The sequence below is a fragment of the Chiloscyllium plagiosum genome, unplaced genomic scaffold, assembly GCF_037043375.1.
Source record: "Chiloscyllium plagiosum isolate Xiang-an unplaced genomic scaffold, Cpla_swu_hap1 HiC_scaffold_49, whole genome shotgun sequence".
In the NCBI taxonomy this organism is placed as follows: Eukaryota; Metazoa; Chordata; class Chondrichthyes; order Orectolobiformes; family Hemiscylliidae; genus Chiloscyllium; species Chiloscyllium plagiosum.
Window position 1 is genome coordinate 2326799 of NW_028270187.1, and position 13153 is coordinate 2339951.

General features: G+C 44.0%; 1 protein-coding gene across 10 annotated transcripts in view; it reads right to left on the reverse strand.

The window, feature by feature from the left end:
• LOC122544517 (high affinity immunoglobulin gamma Fc receptor I-like) overlaps window positions 1–13153 on the reverse strand; it is a 64856-nt gene that overhangs the window by 32235 nt on the left and 19468 nt on the right. For 9 of the 10 annotated variants that reach the window (XR_015755049.1, XR_015755048.1, XR_015755047.1 and 6 more), the window contains 6 exons: window positions 12396–12668; window positions 6408–6692; window positions 4734–5036; window positions 3813–3914; window positions 1633–1663; window positions 1035–1108 (listed from right to left, as the gene is read on the reverse strand). Coding sequence is in view for 5 of the 10 variants with exons in the window: in XM_043683796.2 (XP_043539731.2) it covers window positions 1035–1108; window positions 1633–1663; window positions 3813–3914; window positions 4734–5036; window positions 6408–6692; window positions 12396–12668 (1068 nt within the window). In the remaining 5 variants the exon portion in view is untranslated. The remainder of the gene's footprint in view (window positions 1–1034; window positions 1109–1632; window positions 1664–3812; window positions 3915–4733; window positions 5037–6407; window positions 6693–12395; window positions 12669–13153) is intronic. The other variant, XM_043683800.2, reaches the window with a different exon arrangement.

A 13153-nucleotide genomic window follows, 5' to 3' on the forward strand; every position in this document is an offset into this window, starting at 1 on the left:
TCTGAAGATCCTGCTCCTTCCTTCAATATATGGTGGCCAAGGTGTTAAAGAATGCAAGTGGCATGCTCGTCTTCACAATCACCTGATGAAGGAGCGTCGCTCCGAAAGCTAGTGTGCTTCCAATTAAACCTGTTGGACTATAACCTGGTGTTGTGTGATTTTTAACTTTGTACACCCCAGTCCAACATCGGCATCTCCAAATCTTGGATAGAGTAGATAGTCAGAGGATTTGTCCCAGGTTTGATGTTTCAATTTGCAACGGGGCACAGGCTCGAGGTGAGAAATAGGAAAAGGCTAAGAGAGATATGCGAGGGAAGCTTTTCACGCAGTGAGTGGTAGGAGCCTGAAAAGCATCGCCAGAAGTGGTGATGGAAGCAGGCACTTAGGTGACATTTAATAGGTGTCTGGGTGGTTACGTGAACAGGGAGAGAATTGTGGAATACAAGCCAAATAAGGACGGGAGGCTTTTTTTAAGGTTGGTAAGGGCATGATGATCGGTGCAGGCTTGGAGGGCCAAAGGATTTGTTCCTGTCCTGAACTTTATAAATTCTTTCTATGGCCCCCATTGATCCCTCTGTCGAGAGAAAACGTTTCTTCCTGTTTACCTTTTCCAAGAGAGTCATCATTTTGTCCAACTCCAGCAAGAAGCATTTGGCATCTTTTGGGGTTAACGGGGTTGAAGAGTATGACAGAGAAAGCGGGGAACCAGGGACTGAGTTTCATGTTCAGCCCTGATCCTACCAAACAGGCGGAGCAGGCTAAAACGGCCAAGTGACCTTCGCCGAGTTTGTATGGGAACTGGAGATTGAGTTGGATGGTCAGCCATGATCATAACGGATGGTGGGGCAGGCTAACATGGCTGAATGGTCTACTCCTGTTATCTAGTTTCTGAATCCTCGCTCAGCCTCCGCAGCACCAAGCAAATTGGCCTACTCAAGCAAATTGGCTCGGATGTTTATTGAGAATTTCTACCAGGCTTCGGTGCTCGATCACTGTGTGGAGCTCATTAATCACACGGATTCAATGGCACTCACCAGCATTATGTGCTTCTCCAACTACTGCATACTCCAGATTTCTGACTGCTGTCCTTTCACAAGAAGATTGGGATCTAGTTCCAGTAGAAAAGAAAGGGAAAGGACATCGTCATTCCGAACACAATGCTTTCAAGACCATGTTCAACTTCAACAAGACGGCAAAGCTATCACAGAAAATACTGAACTCAGCGAGATCTGATATTCCCTGGTCCCACATCCCTGGTTTCCATCCGAACATGTAGAATTCTCGCCCTCAAGGAGCTGCCCAGTTCTTCATTTTGTTTTCAGTAATGTCCTTTGGGGAAGGAAATATGTTGTCTTTGCCCGGTCGAGGCCCACATGAGACTCGAACCACTGATTAACTATAACTGTCCTCTGTAGCAATCAACGATGGACAATAAGGATTGGTCCACCTCCCTATGGATTGTATAAAAGACACATGGGACATTCCTAACGTATGGCTTACTGGTTTATGTTAAAAGGATGCAGTCATATCTAAGCTCCTTCTATGACCTCTTCACTTCGGTGGTCTCTCCCTGATTAAGAGGAATACGGGAAAACAATGGCAAATATAAAAACTGTAGTTTCAGTCACTTACCTCCTGGGCTGTGACAGAGTTGAGGGTTTGCCTGCAGGGAAAGAGAGAAAGTATGCTCAGCATATTGGAGAGTAGCTTTGCACTGTTACAGACAGGAGCTGCCAAGACATTATCTCAGTCATAAACAGGGAATAAACACATCGATAGAAGATAATTGTCAAAACCACTTAATGCATATTAAACAGGTACAATAGTGTTAGGGTGAGGTTTAGTTATTCTGAGGGCTAGCATTATGATGAGGGTGAGAGCTCGGGTTAGCGTTAGTGTTTGACTGAGGGCCACGGTTAGAGTTATGTTAAGACTTAGGTTTCAGATTAGAGTTAATGTTAGCATTAAGTTTATGTTTAGGGTTGGAATCAGAGTTAGGATTAGGGATAGAGCTAGGTCTACAGTTAGGGTTAGGATCAGTGTTAGTTGTTGAGTTAGGATCAAAGTTAGAGTAAGGGAGAGTGTTGGGTTTGAGTTAAGTTTAAGTTTAGGTTTTGAGTTTGTATTCAGGATGGGTTTGAGTTCAGGTTTATGGTTAATGTTAGGGTAATGGCTAAGGCTGGGTTAGGTTTGATCTTAGGATTCGGGTTACTGTTAGGGTTCAGTCGTGGTTAGGGTTAGATCAGCTTACCTGGTGGATTTGAATAAATCTATTAGAGTCATAGAGATGTACAGCATGGTAACAGACCCTTCGATTCAACCTGTCCATGCCGACCAGATATCCCAATCCAATCAATCCCACATGCCAGCACCCAGCCAATATCCCCCCAAACCCTTCCTACTCATATACCCATCCAAATGCCTCTTAAATGTTTCAATTGTACCAGCCTCCACCACTTCCTCTGGCACTTCATTCCATACACGTACCACTCTCTACGTAAAAAGGTTGCCCCTTATGTATCTTTTATATCTTTCCCCTCTCACCCTAAACCTATACCCTCTAGTTCTGGACTCCCCCATCCCAGGGAAAAGACTTTGGCTATTTATCCTATCCATGCCTCTCATAATTTTGTAAACCTCTATAAGGTCACCCCTCAGCCTCCGACGCTCCAGGGAAAACAGACCCAGCCTGTTCAGCCTCTCCCTCTAGCTCAAACCCTCCAATCCTGGCAACATCCTTCTAAATCTTTTCTGAACCCTTTCAAGATTCACAACATCTTTCCGACAGGAAGGAGACCAGAATTGCACACAATATTCCAACAGTGACCTAACCGATGTCCTGTACAGCTGCAACATGACCTCCCAACTCCTGTACTCAATCCTCTGACCAAAAAGGAAAGCAAACCAAACGCCTTCTTCACTATCCTATCTACCTGCGACTCCACTTTCAAGGAGCTATGAACCTGCACTCCAAGGTCTCTTTGTTCACCGACACTCCCGAGGAACTTACCATTAAGTGTATAAGTCCTGCTAAGATTTGCTTTCCCAAAATGCAGCACCTCGCATTTATCTGAATTAAACTCCATCTGCCACTTCTCAGCCCATTGGCTCATCTGGTCCAGATCCTGTTGTATTCTGACGTAACTCTCTTTGCTGTTGAGATTGACTTTTTTTAACGAGTCATAGTTTAAAGAGAATGGGGTAGGAAAATGAAGTTGATCCAGATGTATTGTATTAAATAACAGAGTACCATCCTGAGGGGTTAATGACCTCATCATGTTCCCAATTCTCATCGTCTTATGTCTCTCCTCATCTCTGAGGTGCTCTGACACAGAGTGGGGGAGCAAGGATGGTCACCGCTACCCCATGCAATGGGCTAACTTTGTGAGTATTCTGCTTCCCTACTGTCAGGAACACAGTCTACTCTAATTCCCGACCCATCGCTTTCTTGCCCCCAGCTCCCCCTGTTCAGCTGACAGATGACGTAATAAATATTCAGATAATACAAAGGATAGGCAAGTGCTTGATATTAAGAATATATCTGCAGATCACTGGAAGTTAATAATAGGCTTGTCAGGATTAGACTGTTTGCTCCATTAGCTGTGCTCCCCAATCCAGTAAATTTATGACTGATCTCACTGTCTGTCCCTCTTCGATGAAAAATCTGCTCCTCAGCCTTGAATATTTTCAATAAGCCACCATACACTACTCTCACCAAACACACACAGCGCTTTTAGGTAAGAAATGTCTCGTCTCTGTCTTAAATCAAAAACTGAATTCTTAAACAGAGTTCCCGGTTGGAGGTTACAGACCTGTGTGCCTTCTCCTATGAACGAAGCACGCCAACACGATCAGGCCGGCGAACAGTAGAACTGAGAGGAGCAACGCCGTGATTTCCATGGAGTAGCTCCGAGCTGGAACCCGACAAGAATATTTGGCTCACATTAACAAATTTACCAGGAAGTTTTACCACATCACCCTTGTGCGAGATACACTGTTACCATCAGACAGACCAATTCCCACACATACTTAAATCCATACCACTATGGAGTTATCCAGGGTCGCACAGTGCGGGAGAATTCTGCCCATTGAGCTATCTATAACAATCCCACTTTCCCACACGAACTCCCCACAGCCTTCAATGTTATGACACTTCACCTGCTCATCAAAGTACTTTTTAAAGGTTGTAAGGTTCTTCCTTCAACTTCCTTCTCAAATAATGCTTTCCAAGCCTCTGGATGAAACAATCCTTAAATCCCTCTCTACATCTCTTGCCTACCAGTTTAAAATGATGCCCCCTTTGTTGTAGAACCTTCGAGGAAGGGAGCAGCTCCTACTCCCTCCTTGTCCTCATATCCTTACAACCTCTATCAGGTTCCCCCTCAGCGTTACCCGCTCCAACAAGACAGCCCGAGGTTATCCAGACTCTCTTCATCGCTGAAATATTCCATCCCAGGAAATATCTTGATGAATCTCCTCTGCACCATCCCCCCAAAAAAACTTACCATCCCAGATTTTTATTGTGCCCAAGTTCCACCATCTGGAATGGGCATGATTTTAATTGGGATTCCAGGGACAGGAGTGAGGTCTCTGGATCAATAACTCACGATAATATCACCCAGGCCATTACTTCCCCTATTGAGATGGTTAGCTGTTTTTGACAAGCACAGACTGGATGGGCCGAATGGCTTTCTCTGTGCTCTGTATATGCTCGATCCGACTGTCACTTTTACCTCGCAGCGTGAATTCTATATAGTCGCTGGTCACATTAAAAATGGTGTTGTTGCTTCCTTTGTTGATTGCTGCACAGTGATACCTCCCAACATCGTCTCTTTGAAATGAATGAATAGCCAGCTCCCCACCATTGGCAGTCACATGGTAGCTTCCACTGTCGTTTCTTAGCGGCACGTTGTCACGGTACCAAATGAACTGGGGCTCAGTGCCTTCCCTGACTCGACACCAGAGAACAAGCCATTCCCCGGAGTGTACCTCAGTCCCGTTGGTGGAGGAAATCAACTCAGCATCTGTGACAGGTACTGGGGAGTAAACACACGGGGATCAAAATGCATGGAGTTCACCAATTGATTCAGAATATCAGTAGGAACCAGTTTGACGCAATGAATTTAAAAGAGAGTTAAGCGATGTGATGTGTTCAAAAATTAATTTTCTCGGAGAGATGTTATTAAACTGGAAAGAATGCCGAAGAAATTTACAAGGATGATGCCAGGACTAAACAGTCTGAGTTAAAGGAAGAGGTTGGACAAGCTAAGGTTTTTTTTTCCCCTTTCAAGCATAGGAGACGGAGCGGGACATCTTATAGAAGTCAGTATGATCATGAGAGGATGAATGCACTGTCTTTTTTTCCCCAGGGTTGGGGAATCGAGGAGGAGAGAGCATCAGTTGAAGTTTCGACGGGAAAGAATAAAAGGGAACCTGAGGGGTAACTTTTATACATGGGGTGGTATGCATATGGAATGAGCTGCCAGTGTAAGTGGTTGAGGTAGGTGGGTACATTAATAATATTTTAAAGGTGTTTAGATAAATTACTTACTTAGATTTAGATTACTTACAGTGTGGAAACAGGCCTTTTGGCCCAACAAGTCCACACCGCCCCGCCGAAGCGCAACCCACCCATACCCCTACCCCTACATTTACCCCTTACCTAACACTATGGGCAATTTAGCATGGCCAATTCACCTGACCTGCACATCTTTTGGATTGTGGGAGGAAACCGGAGTACCCAGAGGAAACCCACGCAGACACGGGGAGAACGTGCAAACTCCACACAGTCAGTCGCCTGAGGCGGGAATTGAACCCGGGTCTCAGGCACTGTGAGGCAGCAGTGCTAACCACTGTGCCACCGTGCCGCCCACAATACATAGATAGGAAAGGCTAGGAATGGTATGGGCCAAGTGCAGGGAAATGGACCAAACACATGGATGGACATTTTGTTTGGCATTGACCAGCTGGAACATAACGGTCTGTTTCTGTGCTGGAGGACTCTATGATTCTCATATCTCAGGCTGTGCCACTTCAGTATCAAAAAGTGTGGTTCTGGAAAAGTACAGCCAGTCAGACAGTATATGAGGAGCAGGAGAATCAACGTTTCGAGCATAAACATTTCATATCATTCCTGATGAAGAACATATGCCCGAAACGTCGATTCTGCTGCTCCTCCTATGCTACTTGAGAGGCTGTGCTTTTCCAGAAACACACGTTTTGACAATGATCTGTAGCATCTGCAGTCCTCTCTCTCTCTCCCCACACCACCACCCCCCTCTTTGTTCTGCTTTAGTCAAAACTGTTGTCTTCAAGGACAAAGCACCAACTTTGAGCTGATCCGAGCAGCAGTAGCCCCTGACCTAATGGTTCAGTTACTCTTTGGAAGAGAGTCCGTGTGAACTCACTTATTACTGTGATCTCTATGTCTTCACTGTGCTGATGTCCTGTCACCCCATTTTCCACTGAACAATGGTAAAGCCCTTCGTCCCTTCTGCTGATAGATCCGATGTTGTAAACAAGTTCAGTGCTGTTGGAAAGCTCCCAGTACAGTTCCATGCTTGAGCCCTTGTAGAAATGGTAGTAAATCGGCAGAGATCCCTTGGAAACTGAACAGATTAAGGATCCTATGTTTCCTTCGACGAGCTTCTTTCCGGGTTGTATTATTAGTTCTGGTTTTGACACTGGAATTCCTGCAAACATAGACAAATGTTAGGTCCTTGTGTTTGGCGCAGTTAATTGCAGACTCAACTATGAAAATTATCAAAGCCACATAAAAATGCATATCCTTTTTGTTCCTGTTCGTTCTTTGGATGTGAGTGTCATTGGGCAGTCCAGCATTTATATCTCATCTCTAATTGCACAGAGAGTAGTTAAGGGTTGTGGGACCCTTTAGAACTGAATTCAGATTCAATCATCTGGTATGGTGTGATATGAGCCCAAAACATGAGCTGATTCTCTGAATTCATAGGACATAGAACAGTACAGCACAGGGACAGGCCCACCAGCACACCATGTTTGCGCACGACTGTGGTGCAATTCTATATGAATTCTATCTGGCTGCATGTGGTCTGTATCGCTTCGTTCCCTAGGTATTCAAGTGTCTGTCTAAATGCACTTAAACATTGTTCTCGTCTTTGTTTCTATCACCTGCTTTGTTAGTGTGTGCCAGGCATCATTCTGAGTAGATTCATAGAGTCATAGATATGCACATACAGAGACAGAGCCTTCAGTCCAACTCGACATGCCGACGAGATATCCTAAATTAATTTAGTCCCATTTGCCAGTCCATGGCCCATATCCCGCTAAACCCTACCTCTTCATATACGCAACCAGATACCTTTCTATTGTTGCAATCTTAACAGCCTCCACCATTTCCTCTGGCTGCTCATTTCAGAGATGTACCACCCTTTGTGTGAAACAGTTGCCCCTGTTTTTCTCCTCTCATCCTAAACCTATGTGCTCTAGTTATGGACAGCCATTGTATATTTATTCTATTCATGTCCTTGATGATTTTATAACCAGTATAGAGTCATCGCTCAGCCTCTCTTGCTCTAGAGAAAATATCCCCAGCCTATTCAGCCCCTCCTTCTCGCTCAAACCCTCCAACCCCGGCAATATCCTTGCAAATCTTTTCCAAACCCTGACAAGTTTCACAGCATCCTTCCTATAAAAGGGAGGCCATAATTAGACAGATATTCCAAAAGTAAACGAACTAATGTCTTGTGCAAAAGATGCTGGAAATCAGAGTCTAGATTAGAGATGCTGGAAAAGCACAGCAGGTCAGGCAGCATCCGAGGAGTAGGAAATAGACATTTTGGGTAAAAGTCCTCCTAACGTCCTGTACAACCGCAATATGAACTTCAACTCGTATACTCATTACTCCGACCAATAAAGGAAAGTATAACAAACGCCTTTTTCATTATCCTATCAACCTGAGACCCCACTTTCAAGAAGCTATGAACCTGCAGTAAAAGGTCTCTTTGTTCAAGACCTTACCACTCAGTGTATATGTCCTGCTCTGATTTGTGTTTCTAAAATGCACCACCTCATATTTATCTAAATGAAACTCCATCTACCACTCCTCAGTCCATTGGCCAATCTGACTAAGTGTTTTTTGTACTCTGAGGTAACCTTTCCTCCTGTCAACTAAAAGCTGTGGCCCATATCCTAGTATTTGACATCTCCAACCTTGGCGAAAGACTGACTCTTCAGCCTATTCATGCTTCTCATAATTTTAGTCATTTTTGAAAAGATTTGTAGCTCAGGTTGAGGTTCTGGGTGTAAGTTTGCTCGTTGAGCTGCACGTTTGTTTTCAGATGTTTTGTCACTATAATAAGTAACATCATCAGTGAGCTACAAGGTATATTTGGGAATGTGATGTCATTTCCGGTACTTTTTCTCAGAAGATGGTAGGTGGGGTCCAAATCAATATGTTTACTGTTAAGAGTTCTCAACTTCGAATGACTGTAACAAACACTATTTCAGACAAACAGGCAGTAAACTAGCCACCAGGATACACGAACATCAGTTAGCCACAAAAAGACATGGCCCACTCTCACTAATTATCCTTACACACTGACGAAGAAGAAAGCCACTTTGACTGGGATAAACATCCATCCACGAACATGCCAAACCGAGACACGCACGAGAATTCCTAAAACCTTGGCATTTCAGCTGGATGTCTTTCAATAAACACATCGATCGGGACCTCAGCTACCATCCTTTGAGGCAAAGAGGAATAAATTACATCACCTATGTAGGCTATTGCACAAAATACGGAGGCATGGGATTGAGGGTGATTACACGGTTTGGATCAGAAATTGTCTAGCTGAAAGAAGACAGAGGGTGATGGTTGGTGGGAAATGTTCATCCTGGAGTTCAATTACTTGTGGTGTACCGCAAGGATCTGTTTTGAGGTCAATGAGTTTTGTCATTTTTGTAAATGACCTGGATGAGAGCGTAGAAGAATGGGTTAGTAAGGTCGGTAGATTTGTGGACAATGAAGAAGGAAGTTTTGGGTTACAGAGGGACACAGATACACTGCAGAGCTGGCTGAGAGGTGGCAAATGGAGTTTAATGGGGTAAAGTGGAAGATGATTTACATTGGAAGGAGTAACATGAGTGAAGAGTCCTGGGCTAATGGCAAGATTCTTGGAAGTGTAGATGGGTAGGAAGGTCTCAGTGCCCATGTACATTGATTCATGAAAGTTGTCACACTGGTTGATAACGTTGTTAAGAAGGCATATGGTGCGTTTGTAGAGGGACCGAGTTTCAGAGCCATGAGGTCATGCTGCAGCTGTACAAAACTCTGGGGTGGACACACTTTGAGAATTGCGCACAGTTCTGATCTTCGCAATATGGGAAGAACGTGGAAGCTTTTAAAAGAGTTCAGAGGAGATTTATTAGGGTGTTGCCTGGTATGGAGAGGAGGTTTTATGTAGAAATGTTGAGAGATGTGAGACTGTTTTCATTAAAGTGAAAGGCTGGACAGTGAGATCCCTTTTCCTCGGATGGTGATAGCCAGCACGAGCGGCATAACTTTAAATTGAGGGGCGATAGGTATAGAACAGATGTCAGAGTTAGTTTCTTTACTCAGAGTAGTAGAGACATGGAACGGCCTGTCTACAACGGTAGTAGACTCGGCAACTTTAAGGACATTTAATTGGTCATAGGCTAAACACATGTATGAAAATGGAAAAGTGTAGGTTTGATGGGCTTCAGATTGGTTCCACAAATTGGTGCAACATCAATGGCCGAAGGGCCTGTACTGTGCTGTAATGTTCTATGTTCTAAGTTTACCCACCCAAAGAAAACTAAACACATAAATAGAAAGTGGACATAACACCAGTGCTTAACTAGAGGCACACTGATGATGATAGTTAGAATGGTGATGAAACATCTGAAAACAAACCTTCCAGCTCAGCAAGCAAACTTTCTTCTCATAATTTGACATATGCCAGTTGGGTCCCCTCATCCTCTGCAATGTTCTCGTGAAAACCTCCCATTTTTGTCCAACATCTCCTCATAGTTCACATACTCCAGTCGAGGCAACATTCAGGTAAACCTGTTTTGCACCCTCTCGAAAACCTTCACATCTTTCCAATAGTGTAGGGAACAATCCTCCAAATGTGTTGGAGCTAAAGTCTTATTCAGCTGCAGTATGACTTGCCAAAATTATATTCATTGTTCGACTGATGACGGCAAAATTGCCATCTGCCTTCTTAACCACCTTATCTATTTGTGCTGCCAGTTTCAGGGAACAATGGACTTGCACCCCAAGATCCCTCTGTATATCAATGCTGCCAAGGATCCTGCCATTTACTGTATACTGTCCTGTTACATTTCACTTCTCAAAAATGCATCACCTTACACTCGAACAAATTTCATAGCACGTTACGGCGCAGTACAGGCCCTTTGGCCCTCAATGTTACACCAACCTGTGGAATCAGTCTGAAGCCCATCTAACCTACACTATTCCATTCTCGCCCAAATGCCTATCCAATGACCATTTAATTACCCTTAAAGTTGGCTAGTCTACTATTGTTGCAGGCAGTGCATTCCACTTACTAGTCTCTGAGTAACGAAACTACCTCAAACATTTGCCCCATATCTAGCACACCTCAATTTAAATCTATGTCCCCTCGTGTGAGCCATCACCATCCAGGGAAAAAGGTTCTCACTGTCTAATCTATCTAACCCTCTCATTATCTTATATGTCGCAATTAAGTTGCCTCTCAACCTTCTTCTCTCTGACAAACACAACCTCAGGTCACTCCGTCTTTCCTCATAACACCTTCCCTCCAAGAACCTAGTAATTCGTCTCTGAAACCTTTTCAAAGTTTCCACATCCTTCCGAGAATGTGATGATTAGAACTGCATGCAATACTCCAAATATGGACGCACCAGAGATTTGTACAGTTGCAGCATGACCTCTTGGTTCCGAAACTCAATCCCTCTACCAATAAAATCTAACACACCATGTGTCTTCTTAACGACCCTACCAACCTGTGTGGCAACTTCCATGGATCTATGGACACGAATACCGAGGTCTCTGTGCTCACCTGCACTAACAAGAATCATACTGTAAGCCCAGTACTCTAAATGCATGTTACTGCTTCAAAAACGAATCACCTCACACTTTTCTGCATTAACTCCACTTGCCACCTCTCAGCCCAGCTCTGCAGCTCATGTTTGTCTCTCTGTAAACGACAACACCCTTCGTCAATATCCACAACTCTACAAACCTTAGCATCATGCGCAAATTTATTAACTCATCCTTCTGTGTCCTCATCCAGGTCATGTGTACAGATGACAAACAGCAGTGGCCCCAAAACAGATCACTGTGGTGCGCGACAGTAACCGAACTCCAGGATGAATATTTCCCGTCAACCACCACCCTCTGTCTTCTTGCAGCTAGCCAATTTCCGATCCAAACTGCTAAATCACTCTCAATTCCATGATTGCATGTTATGCAATAGCCTCGGATGGGGAACCTTATAAAACGCCTACTGAAATCCAAATACACAACATCAACCACTTTACCCTCATCCACCTATTTGGTCACATTCTCAAAGAACTCAAAAAGGTTCGTGAGGCACGACCTACCTTTAATAAAATCGTGTGGACTTGTTCATCTCCAGATGATTTTAAACCCTATCTCGAACAAACATTTCCAACACTTTACCCACCACTGAAGTAAGGCTCATGCACCTATAATTAGGGTGGTCCCTAATTCCCTTCTTGAAAAAGGGAGCAACATCTCCTATCCTCCAGTCTTCTGTACTATTTGTGTAGGCAATCACGGTATAAAGATCAAAGCCAAAGGTTTGGCAATCTCCTCCCTGGCTTCCAAGAGAATCCTGTGATAAATCCCATCCGGTCCAGGGGACTTACCTATTTTTACACTTTTCACTAGTGAGGATTAAACTCCATATACCATTTCTGTGCACACCTTTAAGGCTAATGTATTATTAGTGTTGAGCCGGTGGAATTCTCTGCCACAGAAATTGGTCGGAGCTGATATATTAAATGTTGTTCAAGAACGAGTTGGATAGAGTTTTCAGGGCCTAAAGGAAGAGAGGAAGGGGACAGGAGACTGAGTTGGATAATCAGCCACAATTCTTGTCAATGGGCACTAAACGCCGGAAGAACCAAATGGCCTGTTGCCATTTATTTGTTTCCATAATTTTCTGGGCCAGCTATTCCCACAGGCTCCCCAGTCTCTGGGTGAAGACATTGCTCCTCATTTCAGTCCTAAATGGCCCATCCATTACTTTGTGCTGTTTGTCTCTAGCTCACCAATGTATGGCTGTGAGATGTGGAGAATGATGAGAATTTGTCTCTGTTATGAACCTTTAACTGCTAAGAAACGAACAATCATAAATGGTACTCACGTCTGATGGACAAATGGAGCTGATTACTGCATTTCCACACCTTCCCGTCCGTGACTTCACAATGGTAAGTACCCGAGTCTGCTGGACGAGGTGACTCAGAGATGTAATCGCTGTGGTCGGATGGAGACTGGAGAGGGACCCCATTTCTGTAAAAGCTGTACTGCAAGGAAGCTTGGAACATATTTGCTTCAACTGAGCAAACCAGTTTAACCCATTGGCCATCAAACACTTGTCCCTCAGGATGCACGGTCAACTTAGGGATGGTGAACGTCTCTGGAAAGCAGAAGAACATGTTTGTGTTTGTTTCTGCAGAGTGTCTGGACTTGGGAAAACTCAGTGAGCAGAAAGAGATCAAGTAAATCCAGAGAATGGGTCAGTATGGGAGACTTCTAACAATCTTTCAAATCCAATCAAGGCAGTTAGCATTGCGTTAGCTCAAGATCAGATTTGGTGACAATCGCGATCACATTTAGAATAAATATTTACAACTGCAGAGAGAGAATTGTACCCGGTTCTGGACTTCACATTGTAAGAGAGATGGGATAACACTGGGAGAGGGACAGAGGGAGATTTTTCAGGATGTTGCCTTAGAGGCAGGAGAGTTTCAATGATGGAAAGGGATTGTATAAGACTGGGTTTGTTTACCTTTGAGTAGAGTAGATTGAGACGACTGTGGGAGTCATGATTAAGATATATAAAATAATGAGGGGGCATAAACAGGGTTGACAGTAATAAATATTTCCCCTTGATGAGATCAA